General features: G+C 39.7%; 1 protein-coding gene across 13 annotated transcripts in view; it reads right to left on the reverse strand.

Moving 5' to 3' along the window:
• The window catches only part of TACC2 (transforming acidic coiled-coil containing protein 2), a 186,740-nt gene that overhangs the window by 28,884 nt on the left and 137,449 nt on the right, over positions 1-20,407 (reverse strand). For 6 of the 13 annotated variants that reach the window (XM_054033671.1, XM_054033674.1, XM_054033666.1 and 3 more), the window contains 6 exons: positions 16,743-18,063; positions 13,022-13,057; positions 9,230-9,290; positions 6,526-6,733; positions 2,372-2,433; positions 1,239-1,354 (listed from right to left, as the gene is read on the reverse strand). In XM_054033671.1, the coding sequence (XP_053889646.1) occupies positions 1,239-1,354; positions 2,372-2,433; positions 6,526-6,733; positions 9,230-9,290; positions 13,022-13,057; positions 16,743-18,063 (1,804 nt within the window). The remainder of the gene's footprint in view (positions 1-1,238; positions 1,355-2,371; positions 2,434-6,525; positions 6,734-9,229; positions 9,291-13,021; positions 13,058-16,742; positions 18,064-20,407) is intronic. The other 7 variants (XM_054033668.1, XM_054033676.1, XM_054033673.1 and 4 more) reach the window with 4 other exon arrangements.

Raw genomic sequence — 20,407 nt, forward strand, 5'->3', positions numbered from 1 at the left:
TTTGAGAAATGTTTTCAAAGTAGTACCCTGGATAAACCCTGTACTACTGGATTAGATCAGTGAGAAAATGTACAGCCTACACATCACTTTGCCCTTATTTCTCACTTCTACATAAATCTCTATCAAATGACAATTTTTGTTCCGTAGCAGCAGTGTAACCCCCCCTGGATAATGCCATTTCTAAAAATAAACAAAAACCCTTAAGATATATCATTTAAAAATGGATTAAATTGTTCAGAAAAACAAGTTTAGGAATGCCAAATGAAGAGTTACAATAATAAGGACATACTGTATATACTGAAATGAAACTGCCCTTAATATTGAAGAAAAAACTGTAAGTAGTGAACCATAATCTACACTGAAGACACAGCATAGTCTTTACTGCAGACTTTAAAGTAATCATCAAGACTATGCAACAGAAATATAAATCCTGATTCTCCACTCCATTACTCCACTGACTGGTGTAAGAAGGGACAGTTGGACTCAATGTTCCCTCAAATTTTTTATATCCATGTGTGGAATGAATTTTGTTATGTACACCAATATGGAGGTGATGTGTGGCAGGGGTGGGGCCGAGAGGTTTGGAGTGTTGGAGGGGGCTCAGGGATGGAGCAGGGGGTTAGGGTGTGGGGGTAGTGAGGGCTCCAACTGGGGGTGCAGGCTCTGGGGTGGGGCTGGGGATCAGGAGTTTGGGGTGCAGGCTGCCCAAGGGCTGGGGCGGAAGACTCCCCTCAGCCCTCTCTCCGCCGGCAGCAGCTCCAGAGCAGAGGCCCTACTACCCGCCAGCAGCAGCTCCGAGGCAGAGGCGCTTCTTCCCGCTGGCAGCAGCTCTGGGGCCTGGGGAGAGGTGCCTCTCCCCACTAGCAGAAGCTCCGGGGCCGGGGGAGAGGCCCGTGGCAGCCCTGCACACCCCAACTTGCTCCCCTTCCCACCCACTCCCTACCTCTCTCCTCTCCAGGCCCCTGTGGCTGCGCGCCTGCACAGAACTTTATAGCCTGCTGCGTGGCCGCGGAGCTTAGGGGAAATTTAGGTGGGACTCTATAAATTTAATAGATATAGATCTGTGTTTTAAAAGAAAACAGAGAAAAACTAAAGCACACAACAAAAGCACTGTCTGACTGGAAATAATTTTACTATTATCCTTTTCCTAACAGTCCTTTTATTATTAAACGGTTTTTGTTTGTTGTTTGGTGGGGTGGTGGTGGTGCGGGGGGGTTGTTTTTTTTGCAGTGATGTACCCTGAACATGGAGTTGTAGAATCAGATAGTCTGACTGGAGGAGATTTGACTGGACTTTCCTGCTGTGCATCAAATACAAGGTACAAAGATTGTTTCTTCGGGGTGCTGCCATCCTGCTGTCAAAAGAAAAGGAAATAATTATCAACCAACTTTCCATTCTCCGTTAAGGTTAATTCATTGCCTCAAGTGACCCAGTGACTGAGAAATTCCATTTCTCTTTTAGAGCTGATAACCTATGTTCTGCAGCATAGCACTCCCTATGGTGCTAAGACATAGTGGATGTAATAAAAGCCACTGACCACAGCACAGACTGTGCAGTTCACAATTTGTATTAGTTCCTCCACTGTCATTTGGGATTAATTAGAATTCAGGTACTATCTAAGTTCTGCACCTGTGCTTTTTGAATGGATTATATGGCATTCGCTGACAAAGTGTTATCAAAAATTTAATTGGAACCTTCTTTATCTCATCAGATTGAACACTCAAGAGTCTCCACATTAACAGACTGTTTCATTCTTATAAGCACTGTGGGAAATTTAGACATCTGAAGCTTATTAATACTATCTAATTAATCAAGTGAATACAAGTTAGGCAAAAAATTTTGATGTTATGACTTTAGTCCCATATTTTAGAGTAAGTCTTTATTTTGAAGAGAGTGCTCATCATTTCTTTTCATAAAAGTTTTAGCCGTGGTTTTGGAGAGAAAGATTTCCATACACTGTTTGGTAACCCAACGGAGAGTGCTCTGCACCTGCTATGGCTTAAAGTATTGAATACCTTTACATCTCCAAGAAGTGAAACTAAACCTCAACATTAAAAAGATTAAATAACTTCTATAAGGATAAAGAAGAACAGGAGTACTTGTGGCACCTTAGAGACTAACAAATTTATTAGAGCATAAGCTTTCGTGGACTACAGCCCACTTCTTCGGATGCATATAAGGATAGGAACAATAAAGCGTGTGCAATTTACCTGACTACGCTGACTAGAAAGAACCGTGTTTACAATCTACTGCAGATGTACAGCTAATTCACTGTGTAGCAGGGAACTATCCATACAGTATTATCATAGCAATACATAATGACTATCGCGTGTAAATAAATGTAAATGAAAATTTGAGAGTGAAAACTTACCGGCAAGGAGGAGCCTATTTTCTCCATGTATTCTATTTCATATGAGTTGCCATATTCCAGGTCTGTAACAGAAACAGAGAGAAATGTTCCCATGCATGGGGGGGAAATATAATTTTTGCATGTGTGAATAAAATCTTGGCAACTCGTTGCTAATTGTCACTCAGGGTCTGCAGCTTTACTATTGATGCTTTTTCTAATAGGCCCTACAAACAAAATACACAGAGACAACTGTGCCTTGATTTTGAGCTGTCAATCAACTGAAGCCCCATGGCATATCCAAAGGCAGAATTTGGTGCAAGTTCTTTTGAATCAATTTTCCTGTAAAACTCCAGGTTAATCCTTGTTCAGGATTCCATTACAGACCTCAGTGGTTGTACTAAAATTGCAGAACAATGTGAAACATGCCAGTACATGGTACCTGAAGTGCCGTGTCACATTACAAATCTTTGAAAATATTTTGATGTAGTCTTGATAGCTATTTCTTCCTTTGAAAGAAAGAAGATTTGGAAGATGACAAGTAATCAAATGATTCCACTCATAGTAAAACCATGCCGATTTTAATCAGGAACTATTATGATCTTATTACTTGAGATTAAAAAATGGATAAGCTATCCATATGCTCATTTGGTGACAGATAGCACAGTAGCATAGATACACTTATTTTCAAATTTTAGTTACAAGGGACAGTTCAAGCATGAGTATTTACAGAGAAGCCCGGCCCTAACCTCTAAAAAACCTTTTGTTGCACTACTATTTCAAATCCCTTAATTATTCAATGAGAATTAACAAGCACTTCTTGCAAATCCTGGTCATTGGACAGTGAGCTGATATAGACACATACACAGACAAAGAAACTGCTGACAGAACAGAAGATAAATGCAACAAATACAGGGTATAGGGACTGATCATGCAAATAAATAGAGTCCTTACATGAGTAGTCTCATTAAAGGCAATAGGACAAAGGGATAGGTACAACAGATGTATCTCAGATTTTGCATCTGAATCCAGTCACCATTGATGTTCAGAGAAACATTCTAACACAATGGTGAGTTTGTTTCCTGAAGATACAAATTAAGGATTTCTGTTAAATAATATTCTTGTCTCAAAATTGTTTATTTTTATTCAGTTCTGTATTTTGTTATGTTCCACACAATAAGTTGGTTTTCTTCCTAATTCAGGAAATCACGGAATCAAATGCTTAATTCCATTTGTGTTTAGTAAACAACAAGTGTCTTGGATTTAAGCATGTGCTTAAATATACTTCCTGAACTGGGATGACATCCTGAATAAGAGCCTATGTCAGGTAAGTATTTTTAAAATAAATTAGGCTGTTTTCCCCCCAAGACTAGTGTAAATGTCTTAATTGTTTTGAAAAGTGACACTCTCACTATGAAAACAATATTAGAGGGTATTTGTGCAGAAATTCAGATGCTAAAAAATGCCCACAAATATTGTGAACTTCTCTTCTAGTTAAAAGTCTCTCTGGGTGTAAATAGCATGTTTTTGAAAATCCATGCATTTTACAGGCCATCCATTTAAGAAAAATAGCTGCAAAATAGCAATAGGTGAAGTTTAGGATATTGAATCAATTAATTTTTTTGCTGAAGGGAATCCTGCTATAGCAGGTTTAGTAAATTCAGACGCTTGGCATCCCATGGTCTATTTTTAATGGTAACAGGAATTCAAACGGGAGGAAAAGCCTACCATATGAACTACATGCTTCTTTCTAGCTAGAGCAAAAAAACAAACAACACACAAATAATGACATTAAGAGTAAATTGAAAAAAAATAGAACCCGAGGAAGAAGTTCAGGAGGAACTATTAACTGCAAGGCAAAACAACATCAAATGCTTTGAAATGCCTTTCTCCATTTGTTATAACTTTGTATATTACAGTGAAGTCTTACAAACTAGTTCTTAAACACTGGGAAACAATCTGTTACAATATATACAAATGCTCTTTACAGCCAGGAGACATACTGTCAGTGTCCTCTGCTGGCACTGATAATAACAACACTACAACTGTTTAATCCTCACTCTTGCAGCTGTAATCCATACGGTTTGATTTTTAGATTGATATTTAACCCTATTTGACACAAAAGACAGTTTGTGGATTGAGGTACATCAACTAGAAACAAAACAAATAACGTGGCTCATTAAAGATTATTCTTTTGTCTCACTGCTCTCAGTGGTTTCAAACACACAATTATTGTGGATGGCAAAATGGAGGGCAATTCCAGTGTATTAACAAAGTGCCAAAATGATATGAATGAGTTTGAGTACTATGTATTGTTTGACTGCAAAAATCCATCCATCCATCCATAATAGCTCAGTGCTAAACCCAGGGTTGTGAGTTCAATCCTTGAGGGGGCCACTTAAGGATCTGAGGTAGGGTGACCAGACAGCAAGTGTGAAAAATTTGGATGGGGGTGGGGGGTAATAGGAGCCTATATAAGAAAAATTGGGACTGTCCCTATAAAATTGGGACATCTGGTCACCCTAATCTGGGGCAAAAATCAGTACTTGGTCCTGCCTAGGGAAGGCAGGGGGCTGGACTCAATGACCTTTCAGGGTCCCTTCCAGTTCTATGAGATAGATAGGTATAGATATATCTCCATATGTTTAAAGGTAGCTCTTGGTTACAGGAAGACAGTCACAACAGAATCAAGAGTGGTATAATCTGCTGTATTAAGAAACATCTCTTGAATTACTTAGATTTCTCAAAGCAGCATGAACAGAACAGTCAATGGAAATCATGATTATTTTAAATGATCTCAAAAGAGGAAGCATTGTTGATTATAATTAACATGTAATCTGAAAGTCTGGACATACCCAGCGTATTTCCAAAGCATTTAATTAGGAATTCTGTTCACTTTCTGTTACCAGTCTGAGAGCTGAAATGATGGTTTTAGTGCATCCAGACATTATGTTGTTTGTTCAAAAAATCATTTTTTCTTTAAGGAGGAAACATTAACATCACACAATGCAGTCATAAATAGATGCATTTAGTTATAATTTAACAACAAATATGAATGGATTATTCAGATTGAACCATCTGAACAGGATATCCAACAGATCCCATGAAAGCCTCGGGTCCTGCTTACACTTATGCATGTGCATTCGAGTGTTCACATGAGCAGTCCCATTAAAGTGAGCAGAATTACTCACATGCATCAGGTTAAACTCATAGATAAACTGTTTGCAGGATTGGGCCTAAGAGCCTAACTCCCGCAGTCCATAATCATGCAAAACTCCACAGATTTTGCCTTAAATTGTTCAATGATATTTTAACAGTACATTGGGCATGTGGGCAGAAAAGATCAGGTAATGATAATGGAAATAGAGCCAACAAGGTCAAAAAGGATTGTAAGATTTTGAAGTAGTAAGTCCCCCAACCATAAACTTGAAGTTGGAAATTGGTTAGTATTTATTTATACATTCATTTATCAGATGTACCCTTAGGGTAAAACCTGCAAAGACTTACTCCTTCATGTAGTCTGAAGGAAGGCATGACTACACATGCAAGTGAGAAATACTTAAGTGGGCTAGGTTCTGATACTTTCACAGTTCATAAATAATAATAAATAATAATAATATAAAATAACCTAACAATCTTGCAATTATTTGCCTCATAAAAAAAGACAGACATCCTTCAGGACGTGGAAATGGGGATGCATACCGTGCCTGTGAAAGATAACGGTCATACATCACTTGATATTGTGGGGTTTTATATATTTCTTATGCTTGAAGAAAGCTGGAGCCTAAGAGTTAGGAGAGGTGATATGTAGTCAATAGACTGATGACCAAATCCGAAGCTGGGACCTTCAGTACTGAAGCACAAATCTCCATCACCTGAGTTAAAGTACTAAAGGCCCAGCAAAACCAAAGGAAAGCCTTCCACTGATTTCAGTAGCCTTTGGATTGGCTCCTAAATCCATTAGCTGGGAGGAACAACAGGCCACCGTCCACTCTGATTTAGGCACAGCAGGGAACATGTCACATGCTCTGAACAGTAGATTATACTTACAATTAAGTGTACTGAAAAAGAAAAAATTAGTCATATTGCTCTGAAGTGCTGCCCCTGTTCTATCTGCAGCTGAAAATAAGAGTGTTTCCAGTCTCTTTCAGTTTCCTCTTTTCCATTTATAAGCTTACCCTCTGTAGGGGAGCTGAACTTGGTCTCATTTACAAATGTGGATAGATCGGATGGTTGTGGGTAATCCTGTTTATCTGTATCCAGATCCACAGTCATGCAAGTCCATTTCTGACTGGTTACGGAAGAAGCCAGTTTTTCCTCATCTGTCGCATGAACCACGGTGGATATAACTGGGGGTGTTTCTGGAGTAGGCAGTGGAGTGGAATCCTGCACAGAACAAATGTTAACCGAATCTACTACCTTTCATTACTTCGTTGAGCCATCAGTTAGAAATATTTGTCTGAATTCTGTTGTCTATTTCTCCCTACCCCCCTTTTGCTGTTCTAATTCCATGCTACTTACTACAGCTCCATATAAAACACTTGAGGAAAGAGACCCAGCTCATATCTGTAGCATTTGGAATTATACCAGGAATAACTTGTCTCAATAATTAGACTCTCTTTATCTGTACAATGAAACCCTTTTATAATAAACATGGATACAGTAACTCCTCGCTTAACTTTGTAGTTATATTCCTGAAAAATGCGACTTTAAGCGAAAAAATGTTAAGCGAATCCAACTTCCCCATAAGAATTAATGTAAATAGGGGGGGTTAGGCTCCAGGGAAATTTTTTTCACCAGACAAAAAACTATATATTATATAGATATACACACAGTATACATTTTAAATAAACAATGTAATACTGTTCACAGCTATGATGATTATGAAGCTTGGTTGAGGTGGTGTGAAGTTAGAGGGAGAAGGGAGGGATATTTCCCAGGGAATGCCTTGCTGCTAAATGATGAACTAGCACTCGGCTGAGCCCTCAAGGGTTAATACACTGTTGTTAATGTAGCCACTCACACAAAGCAGCCCGAACACGAGGGAGGGAAGACAGCATAGCAGACAGAGACAGACACACACCTTGTGTGTGGGGGAGAAAAGAGAGATGCACACTGCCCCTTTAAGTAAGCTGTCCCACTCTTAAATGCATTGTCTTTTTAAGTGGATCAGGAAGTTGAGACAGCAGCTGCTGCCCCAAGCTCTCTCTGTCTCTCTCGGTGTCCCCTCCCTGCTCTATATGGAGAAGGGGTAAGTGGGGTGCAGGAGCAGGGGGTAGGGAGACACCCTGACATTAGCCCCCCCCCCCTTTCCCTCCCTGCACAGCAAACAGGAGTCTCTGGGAGCAGCTCCAAGGCAGAGGGCAGGAGCAGTACATGGCAGTGGGGGGAGGGACAGCTGAATTGCTGATTGATAGCCTGCAATTGATAGCCTGCTGGGCGGCTGCAGCACAGGGAATTTAGGGGAGCGGGGAGGTGATAGGGGGCTGCTGGTCCACCCTAGTTACAAGCCCCCACCAGCTAGCTGCAACGGGCTGCTCTTCCTGCAAGCAGTGGACAAAGCAGGCGGCTGCCAAACGACGTTAGAAGGGAGCATTGCACAACTTTAAATGAGCATGTTCCCTAATTGATCAGCAATCTAATAATGAAACAACGTTAACCAGGACAACTTTAAGTGAGGAGTTACTGTATTGCAAAGCTGTGTTGATGAGGTAGAATGACAATCCTGACTTAAGTGTACTTTGAAATGTGCCAACTGCAATTCAGTTGAGGTGGGGAGGGAATTGGGGGGAAAGACTTCAGCATACAAGGGATCCACAGATTTTCTTTGCTGTCTTTACTGAACATTTTTTTCATGCTATCTTTTCCATGGCATCATTTATGGTGTATGTGTAAGTTTCTAGATTCTGTTGATACAAGTAAAAAAGATGAGATTATTTGGAGTTGATGGTCATGCATGTGAGCTCAGAGATTTTCAGGAGTTAAGACAGAAATATCTGCGGTTGGAGATCAGTACATGACATAAGTGGCACACAAAATGCATAGTCTCCTAGGAATTCAAGAGGGCAATTGACTTTTAGGGATTGTCTGTATGGTGAGTTAGTGCATGGGAAGCCAGGGCTGTCTACAGTGCACTAGCTTGCTGCTGAACAAAGCTTCCATACTAAATGTTTTGTAATGTGCTTTGAAGTACTGCTGTTTGAAACACTACACTCACCGTGTAGATTAGCCCTGACACTTCCCTTATGGTAATGATCTCACATAACACAAACACGGACTTCAAAGGTCATGAATCCTTCCCCCTGTCTCGACAATGTCAGCCAGCTTAAAGGGAAGGTTAGGATACATAACATGGGAGGTGGACAATGGCATGAAAAGAAATGTCCCAGATTAAAGTAGTGAGCCAAAGGCTATTATCTCATACATGGCGCCGCCTTTGTTAACTCCTCCACGCAAGAAAAGCCACCCACCAGTGTTTTAAGATGAAAAATATTAGTTCTGTTCACATACTCTGCAGAGTAACACACTTGCATTATTCATACTTTTCTTTCAGCATATCATTTTTATTTGTGTACTTTACAGTTTTCTGGTCTAATAGGTTAGATGAATTCTTCTGAGTGCTAATATCCTAAATATATTTGTTCATTACTATACTTATAAGACAGGACTTCCCAAAGAGTATTTCTGAACAGTCCAACTGGAATTCCTAGGACAAATACCCGGTCTAACTGGCATTGTACAAATTAATCTTAAAACGGGAGAAAAAAAATTAATAAACCTTACCAATGCTTACAACTATTCAAATATAACAATGTTACATTAATTTACTTTCCTTCTACAATCAAAACTAATGACCTATGTCAAAACAACATAGCACTTTACCTGAGAGGGCGCATCCGAGAGGGGAGATCTTTTTGGTGACTTTTTCACCCTAAATGTATCACTAAAAACAAAGTTAAAACAGTAAATATGGCATACAAAAGAGAATCAGCAGCATATAACATTTAGCAATACAGAGCTAAAGAAAATACTACCTCCTCTATAAGCCCTCCTGCTTTAAGACATCTTCCATTACAAAGCAATACCACTGAAGAACATGCTTTAAGTATTGCTTTTTATCATGCATTTTGGTACAGGACTTCGTTCCCTAAACCATTAAGATAAACTAAGAAAGGGAGATGAACAGCAGGATTGCCATGTGTCTAAATTCATTCAAAAAGTCTATTCAAGTCAAATATTGATAAGGAATGAGGATTACCTAGTGGTTAGGGCACTAGGATAGGACTTGGGAGACCCTGGTTCAAAAATCTCCAGCCCCATCACAGACTTTCCTCTGTGACCTTGAGGAAGTCACCTAGCCTCTTTGTGTCTCAGTTCACCAGCTGTAAAACGGAGATAATAGTACTTTCCTATCTCACAGGGTTATTGTGAGAATAAATACATTGAAGATTGGGGGTTCAACTACTATGGTAAAAGGGGCTGTATATGCACATAAGACAGATAAGAGATTAATTTCCTTGCCACATGTCAACAGGTTTTTGATGAACTGCATATGAAGGTTTGTGGCAGGATATGCACATTGCTCCTAAGATTTCAGGACCAGATAATCGCATTAAGTTCACAGTGATGGGAAAGGAAATCCCAGAAACTTGGACTTTCATGGTAAAGATGAATATATTTACTCACATGGGAATACTGCTTCAGGCTCTTCTAAATCCCAGAACATAAACTGTCAATACAACAGTTTTAACTAGGGTTGTCGATTAATCGCAGATAACTCACACGATTAACTCAAAAAAATTAATCACGATTAAAAAAATTAATCGCAATTAATTGCAGTTTTAATTGCACTGTTGAACAACAGAATACCAATTGAAATTTATTAAATATTTTGGATGTTTTTCTAAATTTTCAAATATATTGCTTTAAATTACAACACAGAATACAAAGTGTACAGTGCTCACTTTATATTACTTTTGATTACAAATATTTCCATTGTAAAAATGATAAACAAAAGAAATAGTATTTTTCAATTCACCTCATACAAGTACTGTAGTGCAATGTCTTTGTTGTGAAAGTGCAACTTACAAATGTAGATTTTTTGTTACAGAACTTCACTCAAAAACAAAACAATGTAAATCTTTAGAGCCTACAAGTCCACTCAGTCCTACTTCTTGTTCAGCCAATCGCTAAGAAAAACAAGTTTGTTTACATTTACAGGAGATAATGCTGCCTGCTTCTTATTTACAGTGTCACCTGAAAGTGAGAACAGGCGTTAGCATGGCATTTTTGTAGCCAGCATTGCAAGGTATTTACGTGCCAGATATGCTAAACATTCATCTGCCTCATCATGCTTCGACCACCATTCCAGAGGACATGCTTCCATGCTGACAATGCTTGTTTAAAAAAATGCATTAATTATATTTGTAACTGAACTCCTTGGAGGAGAACTGTATGTCTCCTGCTCCATGGTTTTACCCGCCTTGTGCCATATATTTTGTGTTATAGTAATCTAGGATGATGACCCAGCATATGTTGTTTGATTTAAGAACACTTTCACTGCAGATTTGACAAAATACAAAGAAGGTTTCAATATTAGATTTCTAAAGATAGCTACAGCACCAAGGTTTAAGAATCTGAAGTGCCTTCCAAAATCTGAGAGGGATGAGGTATGGAGCATGCTTTCAAAAGTCTTAAAAGAGCAGAAAGCAACAGAGGGTCCTGTGGCACCTTTAAGACTAACAGAAGTATTGGGAGCATAAGCTTTCGTGGGTAAGAACCTCCCCTCTGTTGCTTTTTACAGATTCAGACTAACACGGCTACCCCTCTGATACTTAAAAGAGCAACTTTCTGATGCAGAAACTACAGAACCCGAACCACCAAAAAAGAAAACCACCCTTCTGTTGGTGGCATCTGACTCAGATTAAGACAATGAACATGTGTGGGTCCGCACTGCTTTGGATCGTTATCAAGCAGAATCCGTCATCAGCATGGACATGTTCCTTGAAATGTTGGTTGAAGCATGAAGGGACATAAAAATCTTTAGCACATCTAGCACTTAAATATCTTGCGACACCAGCTACAACAGTGCAATGAGAACACTTTCAGGTAACATTGTAAACAAGAAGCAGGCCGCATTATCTCATGCAAATGTAAACAAACTTGTTTGTCTGAGCAATTGGCTGAACAAAAAGTAGGAATAAGTGGATCTTAGGCTCGAAAGTTTTACATTGTTTTAATTTTTAATGCAGCTATTTTTTGTACATAATTCTACATTTGTAAGATCAACTTTTCTGATAAAAAGATTGCACTACAGTATTTGTATTAGGTGAATTGAAAAAATACTATTTCTTTTGTTTTTTACAGTGCAAATATTTGTAATAAAAAATAAATATAAAGTGAGCACTGTATACTTTGTATTCTGTGTTGTAACTGAAATCAATATTTGAAAAATGTAGAAAACATCCAAAAATATTTAAATAAATGGCATTCTATTATTGTTTAACAGTGCGATTAATCGTGCGATTAATTGCGATTAATTTTTTTAATCGCTTGACAGCCCTAATTTTAACCCTTCAAAGCATGGTGTTTTCCAGTCAAAGATGTGGAAAGGAGAATACCCACACATGATCATGTACACATCTACCCTGATATAACGCTGTCCTCGGGAGCCAAAAAATCTTACCGCTTTATAGGTGAAACCACGTTATATTGAACTTGCTTTGATCCACTGGAGCGCGCAGCCCCGCGACCCCCTCCCTCTCCCCGAGCGCTGCTTTACCGCGTTATATCCGAATTCGTGTTATATCAGGTCACGTTATATCGGGGTAGAGGTGTATACATATGTAAGGTACGCTGCCTGTATGTGTGTTTGCCATTTCCAAAAGGTTAAAAATTCCCTAACGAGAACATTCCCAGATTGATGCAAGATCTACCAGCGCTCCAGATGCAAGCTGCCAGACCTGACCTAACTGGCTTTTGATATTAGGTGGAAGAGGCAGGGGAACAGCCTGCACAATTTCACGCCGAGTTACTCAATAAAGCCTTTGTGGTTGAGGTTAGATGCAGTGGTGAAAATTATAGCATTGCTCTGATCAATGACTTGCAAGGCAACAAAAGGAGTTTACAATGAAGCGTTTCAAATGATAGAGAATAAGTCAATACTTCACCTATAAACATACATGACCAAAAAAATTGGCCATCTGTTTGCTGGTATAAGTATTCTATACCGGCTGTTAATTACTAAGTCTGATAATATAAATAATGAGAATAATTGTTTTCTTTCAAAAGTACTTATAAACATTAGATAGTGTTTAAGAAACAATGGCTGTACAGTGTTGTATAATGCAATATTCTATTAATCAAGCTAATAAGAAAGTGTTAATGCTTTAGCTGAGGGCATCAAATATATACAGTTTTAAAAAACCAATCCTTCTAGACAGGCAACCAGACACTGACATAATAGTTTCCCTCAAGCTTATTCACAGCCAGGCAATTTCACTTAAAATAACTTTTACATAAGCCAGTAAAAATAACACCGTAAAGCTCCATGCCCAATAATTCTTGATCATGCTGAAAATAAAGTAAAATAAAAATGTTTAAAAAGCCCATAAACCATTAACAAAGTATACAGCACTTTCACCATAGCAGGCCCGTTAGATTAAATTTACTTACAACAGAGAACATACAGACATCACATCTTCTACCATCCTAAGACAAATAAGACAAAGAAAAGAGAGACAGACAGAAGGAACTGACAAAAAGGATAAATCTGCAGTCACTCTGTTAATGTGTTAGAGCAAAATCACCATACATTTTTGATATCCTAGGAAGTCTGCACAACCTTAAAACGTTTTTTAATGGGAAGGGGTGGAGAAGAGAGGTGATAATTCCTAAACCAGTTTATGTTCTTAAATTCCATATAATTTTCTGACATGTTTTCACCGCATAAAAACCATTTTTTCATAGCAGAGGCCTACCAGTTTAATTGCTGTCAATGCTTTACACATTCTTGCCTTTCCTGAGGTAGCCATCTGCTTTCTTTTCAAGATAGAGTACTAGTTAATATACAGTATATAAAAAAAAGTTCCCAAGGAAATTAGTAGCAATTAAGTTTAAAGAAACAGGAGAACACTAGGTTCTTTTATGACTATTGATCTATCAGTAGAAGGCAGTAGAAAAAGTTCCTGGTCGGTGTATTTCAAATTACTTCCACACTCTAAGAAAGAAAGGGAAATTCCTTTAAATTTTTGTATTTTTGGCTCTTAATGAAATGACAGTTTGAGTATTGACAGTTCAAAGTGAATGCTCTGGAAATTGGGACAGTTCTATTTCAATAACCAGGGCTAGAAAAAGTCTTCATCCGCTTCCATGCTTGTCAGCTTTAATGCCATATTTTTAAGCAGGATGATCTTGAAAGCTGGCACCTTCCATATCTAAACACAGTCTTCTGAAAGGGTCTGGATGCTTCCCAACCATTAATACAGGGGAGAGTTGAGGTTCAGATCTAAACGGGCCACCCATTCTTTATTCATAACTAGCGAGCATTGAGGGAGCAGCTGCTGCTCTTTGTTCAGTATCATCTCAGCAAAATGATCTGTCTCAGAACCACAGTTAAATATTTAGAGACATGACTGGAATGCAATTTGAGTTGAGCTGAAATCCATTCCCAAGTCTGTTCTTTTAATAGAGTGGTGAGTGAGTGTTTAGAATGTTTACACTTTTACTCCAGGATGATGTAGTGCCACTAATGTGCGCTGTAGAATCAAGCGCACTGTAGTGTTAGTGATGCTTAAGCTAGTGACTCACTCCTAGGTATCCTACAGGTCTAGCCTGGAAATCACCATGCTCCCCTCTGCTAGAAAACACAATAAGCAATACATTTTCAAAGCAGTCTGCAGGGATTTATCCCTGCAACTCTCAATGTTAACAAGGACTCTTGGCGTTGAAAAACTAACCCTTAAGCTAGTTTGTAAAAATAAATAAATAAATAAAATCTTAGGATATTACAGTATCAGTTTAAACTGAGCCAAGTGATTCCTGAAATGAAGATCAGCAAGATAAATCACCATTTAAGGTCCTTCACTTTAATAGCTTCCTTTCTTCCTCTAGAAGCTCCCCTGAAGAATTTGTGACTGGGCTCCCCAAATGGTGGTTCTCCTGCAGTGGATCCCACTGAGCAATCTCATGCCATGGACTCCTATGTGGGGAAGGGACAGACTGGGGCACAGACACAGTGTTGCCCATTTCACCCCCCAACAAGCCCTGCAGTAAATCCCCTCTAAGAATATTATAGCTGTAGGCTGCATTCTCATTAACATGCAGCTCCTGCGCACTGGGGACAACCACGTACATGGATTCCAGATGCTGCTAAGGGCAGGTGACTCCATGAAAGCACAGCTCAGCAAAGGCAGCTGTGTTGCCTGGAGCCAGGGAAGAGTAACAGAGGGCAGATAAGCCTTGTGCCTCCCGCAGACCTGAGATATTTGGGAGGGGGTAAACCCCTACCCCCAGTGAAAGACTACAGAGAAAATTCTGCGGAAGGAACTTCATGGAGTGCTCTCACTAGCTTCTGTAAGTTTTTCCAGGCGATGGGGCAACCTGGATCGGTGTGTTCCATTACAAACCTCTGTTCTCAATGATTAAATAACGCAAGGCCTGTCCTGCAATTTACAATACATGGGCTTGCACACTGACTTTAGTGGCGCTCCATCTAGGCACAGGGGACCTCTTCCTGGTAGTAAATTGCTGGACTAAGGCCTTGAATATTAAAATCCCCTCTAGAATGAAATTCAAATCTCACACACGCAGATGCACTTTTTAGTCTTGTTATTTTTGTTCAAAGTTGAATATGTTATTCTTGGAGAATTCTTTAGGTTTTAGGAATATTGAGGAAAATATCCTCTCTCAGTAGACATTTTAAAATTTCTCTGGCACCTACTCTGAACTCCAGGCATTTCCCAAAATTTAAAACACATCATCAGAAAATCTGGCATCTCCCTCAAAAAACCTGAAGTCATTCTGCCCAACCGTATCACATCCTACAACATCCATTCAAGTAATTCAAAAATGACTTCTACTTCAAAACGCAAAACATCCCAAACCACATACAAACCTAAATCTGGCAAATGGCTGGAGTTAGAAGTCCAACTCGTGCCAGGAAATAAAAAGCATAATTGGACATTCTCCATCCTTCATTTCATAGCATTATAGAGTTTACTTTTTTGTTTTACAATGTTTGCCTTATCTTTAGCTCTTCGGTCTTTTCTTAGTTTTAGTGACAAACTTAAATTTTAAGATGTAGTATGTTATCTTTAATTAGCAGACACTATTAAGTTATAAAGGGACTTTCAGAGAGACCTTATTAGATATGTTCTCTGTTTATCTGAAATGTAAAATCCTGTGAATAAAATCTGTGGTAACTAATTCAAAGAAAATTATGTCTGAGGGGATAAGATAGCAGAAGTGCGCATCATTAAGTTAACTACATGGGAATCAGTACCACTGGATACCGAGTTTTATTAACCAACCAACCAACCAATCAAATGTAGCAGCTAGAACCATTTCTCCCACAACTTGGCCTATGGGCATAGAAATAGGAGATAAACCAAGGGTTTTTTTGATCATCCTGTGAATCCTGAAACTACTTTTATAGAAAAATGTTTTCAAAGGTTATAGCCTCACATTAAAAAAATATAATGAAAAAAAACAGGAATTCAAACTAGTAAAAATAAGACAGTTTTCCACTTCTCATACATATACATAAAAAAAATACTGGATGAAAACATGGCCCTACTTAGTTTTGCCACTGATTTCATTCACTATATCCCACAAACCCTAACTCACACAAGTACTCTTCATTTATGTGAGCAGTCCCATTAGCTTCAATAGGGGTTTGTGTTTTTTTAAGGACTACTCGCACAAGTAAGGGGGCCTTGCATTAGCAATAGGCCAGGGAATTATTTTTTCCCATTGCTGAACTCACTACACAACGAGTAAGCTAACATTGAAAATCTGGCACAAAAATTGCTAAAGGCCCAATCCTAGTCTCACTGAAGTCAATGGGCATTCAGGCACTGACATCAGTGGGAGTAGGACTGGGCCCTTAAACTTCCAACATCCAATTATTAATCCTGTGACCTGGTCTGGGTTGGTTTCTCTGGGTTTTTACTACAAGTTATATGGTGATGGGAGCAACATGGCATTGATGATGTACAGGAAAGCCTATTCCTACCGTGGTAAGCCATAAACATATATCCGGTTGTCTAGTAATACATTCATCAGCACCATGTTTCTAACCTTACTGAAACCCATGAATTATAAAACTATCGTAATTATGGTGGGGTGCAAGGAGGAGCACTTCATAATCCAGAAACAGCTCTATACTTTAACTTACGTTTTTAGTGGTGTCTTCTTCTTTTTTGCAGGTTTATTTAGGTTGTCTCCTTCAGTTCCATTTGTTTCATTGCCATTGGCTGGTATCTCAAAGGAGGCTGGAGATTTAGAAGGTGAGCTGGTGATCTTCGAAGACAGTCTGAAAGCGTCAATTGAGTCCTCGCAGGTATCTGGATCAAAACTGTACGTTTGTTGAGGCAATTTGGGAGATTCTTGCATTTTTGTAGTGGAAGAGAATGGGTTAAAGTTGGGATCATCCCACTTGTCAATATCAAAAGTATAAGAGCCTTTTGAAATCGGGATATCATTTGGATCAGTGAGTGACTTGGTTGGTGTGGTGGGAGCATTGTCAAGCTTTTCCACTGTCTTTTTAGTCTTTGGCCTCCTTAGTGGCATTTTGGCACCAGATTTTTTACCTGCTTTTTTGGGTGGCGGAGTGCTTTCTTGCTGGTCCTCTCTGCTCCCCTTTTCCTCAGAATAATCAAACTCTAGTCTCACAGCTAGACCTTTGACTGGAGGATCCTCTTGTCCTCCAGTGTCAGATGGAGTCACCTCCACGGCCTCTGGTGCCGTTGTAAGAGGTTGGGTTTTTTTACTGGCAGGTGGAGAGGTTTGCACTTTGCTTTCTCCAGTACTAAATGTACTAATCTCTTCAAAGTTCTCTCGATCAAAGGGATAGGAAGCTTCAGGCACAGCAGGGGCCTCCTGTTTCTCCGTAGAGATTTGGGAAGGTTCAGTACATTCAGATTTAATTGATTCAACCTTTACCTCAGACAACAGTTTTTCTTCACTTGGGACAGAAGCTTGTTGGCTAATGTCAGATGGTTCTTGTTGCGTTTCTTTCACTGGTGGAGAGTCTGCAGATTTTTTTGCGGATTGCTTCTTCTTTAAAGAAGGTGGCCTGGGTTTCTTTGTTCGCTTAAGGGTACTAGAAGCACTACTTGAACCAGTATTGAACACGTCTGCCGTTGGAATTACTGTCTCATTATTGCCAAGATAGGAAACGCCATCAAAATCACTAGCTTGCAAACTAAGAGACCGAGACAAAGTAGATCTGGAAATTGGGACAGAATCTGTGGATTTTCTTCGAACATTCACTTTAGGGTCCCTATTCTTAGCTTCTGGAGTGCTAGGTTCTAAGGTATGGAAAGAATCTACCAACTCAATGTTATCAAAGTCTAAGTTGTAAGTCCCGCTGCTGGCTATAGGCTTATCCTCATCAAAGACAGTAGAAAATGAATGGGAGGGAGGACGGAATGGGCTTTCTTCAATTGATTCACTATGTGATGCATCAATTATGGACACAGTATCAGAACAGAATCCTATGGGAACAAACAGAAAAGCCAGTGAATGAAACACATCAGTCACTAAGCCCCAAATGCTTTTCTGTTTAAGTGTTTTATTACTTTTTATCTAACAAATATACCAAAAATGGAACAAAACAAAAAAATACAAGTGAGACAAATGGAGTAAATCCTAAATGAAAGAAAACATGTACACCAGGGCATATTTAACTCATGGTATGAATGCAGAAGAACATTTGAACAGCTCTTTTTTTCCCCCTTGTAGTTTGGTGACAATACATTATATACACTTGTAAAGGTTTTCATGGAGTATTTTTAGTTGCTATTTCAGAGCTAGTTAAGGAGACAGAGATGGAAATCGAGTTAGTAGAATATGCTAAAATACTCTAAATACTGGGTGATCTGACCATCAAATACTGGTTCACGCACATTCCCCTTAGGATAATGGTTTAATACCTGGCATTTACAGAATTGTATCAAAACATACTCTTTTTACAGTTGCTGGTACTGCAGTCCTCTAATTTGACTGAAGCTTCAGTGACTTGCATATTTTTCTCCCAGTTTAATGTCCCACATTCCATCTTGACCGTCCTTCCAGTGCAAGAGAAGACTGGGTGTGGCTTTCTTTCCAAGGTTTATCAATATTACTCTTGTTTTAGCCGGAGTGAGGGAGGGGGAGAGAGGGAGGAGTAGGAGAGTCAAAATTCAGAGTTGAGTTGATAACTCCATTTTTATATGTCTTTACGCATGAGGTACTGAGAATTTCAATTAAAAAAAATAAAATAAAATAGGGAAAGCAGGCAAAGAGAAAGCAGACTGTACAAAATTTCTGAAATTGAACTTTTCCATTGGAAACTGCCTCACTTTACTATATTTTTTATCATTAGTGGAAAAAAACCCTATTTGTTAAAGTTCTACAACCAGAATTCTCTCTCTTTGATTAAAGCATATAGATCTGTTCATGACAAGGTCTTCCAAAGAGGTTAACAGAAGCCCCATGACTTGGGACATTTAAAACTAAGCTGTTAAAGCATAAGCAAATATATTTTAGGACACAGGCAGAGAAGGAAGTGGATTAACTGACCTTGTGACAGAGATGGCAGTTTCCTGCCATATGCTGGAAAATCTTATTGAATCAAGTTAAAGTATCTTAGCCTCTCATTGTATTAAAATGAAAATGTGTTATTGTGGGATTGTATGTAACTTGTTTAGGAGACCTGACTAATATAAATCTTGGGAAGTGTTATGTGCTTAGGCGCACTCTTTTAAACAATGGACTAAGACAAGAATGAACTGTTAATTGAGTAGACTTCCTAGGAAATATTTGGGAAGAGAGGAATACAAATGACCCATCTCCAGATCCATCCTTGAGCAGAACCCATTGTCTGGCTGATTACCTATTCACAGCCTCTTCAAAGACCGAACTGGACAAAGGGGTGGCTCTGCATGGGAGGGGTTTAAAGGACTGACTGTTCACCAGCCAGAGTCATTATTGTAGTCAGGGGGTGATCTCTGGTAAGCTTATTAGCATGCATGTAGATTCTTTTATTGTTTTTGATACGGTTTCTCTGTAATGCTTTCACCTTAAAAACAAATGTGCTTGCTTAGAAAGAGCTGTGCAGTGGCTCATAGGCGCCAACTTTCTCCGGCGCTGGTAGGTGCCCGCGCCCCCCCCCCTGGCCCCGCCCTAACTCCGCCCTCCCCCCCATTGGATCCCTTCCCCAAATCCCCGCTCCGGCCCCTCCTCTTCCCCAGCGTGGCGTGTTCCCCTTCCTCTCTCCTCCCTCCCTGCCCTGCGAATCAGCTGTTTTGCGACGCAAGCACTGGGGCGGCAGGGAAGTGGGACGCGGCAGCGCGCTCGTGGCAGAGGTGAACTGGAGCAGGGGGGTGGGGCGGGGCCACGGGGAGCTGCCAGTGGGTGCTGAGCACCCACCAATTTTTTCCGTGGGTGCTCCAGCCCCGGAGCACCCACGGAGTTGGCACCTATGCAGTAACTACATTATGGCAATTACACTGTTTGCCATTTCTGAGGAGAAAAGCAAAGCAGGCTTGTTTAGGCAGCATGACTTTGCTGGGGAATTCAGATCATAGGCTGGGAGTGGTACAGCCTGGAAATATCCCAATCAGGAAGGAGAGAAATGTGCGTCTCTGCCCAAGAGAGGCAACAGATGGGGAGCCAGAAGTCTAAAGGGGGTACCCTGGCTGTATAGAGGGAGATTACAGACGCAGTTGCCCTGAACTGTGACAAACCCATTAGATCTTTTCCCTTCTCTAATCTCATCCTTCTCTAATCTCAGTTATGTGGATTACAAAAAAATTCTGCAAATCCTGATCACCACATGCTGTCATCACAGTACCAGAA

The sequence above is a fragment of the Malaclemys terrapin genome, chromosome 7, assembly GCF_027887155.1.
Source record: "Malaclemys terrapin pileata isolate rMalTer1 chromosome 7, rMalTer1.hap1, whole genome shotgun sequence".
In the NCBI taxonomy this organism is placed as follows: Eukaryota; Metazoa; Chordata; order Testudines; family Emydidae; genus Malaclemys; species Malaclemys terrapin.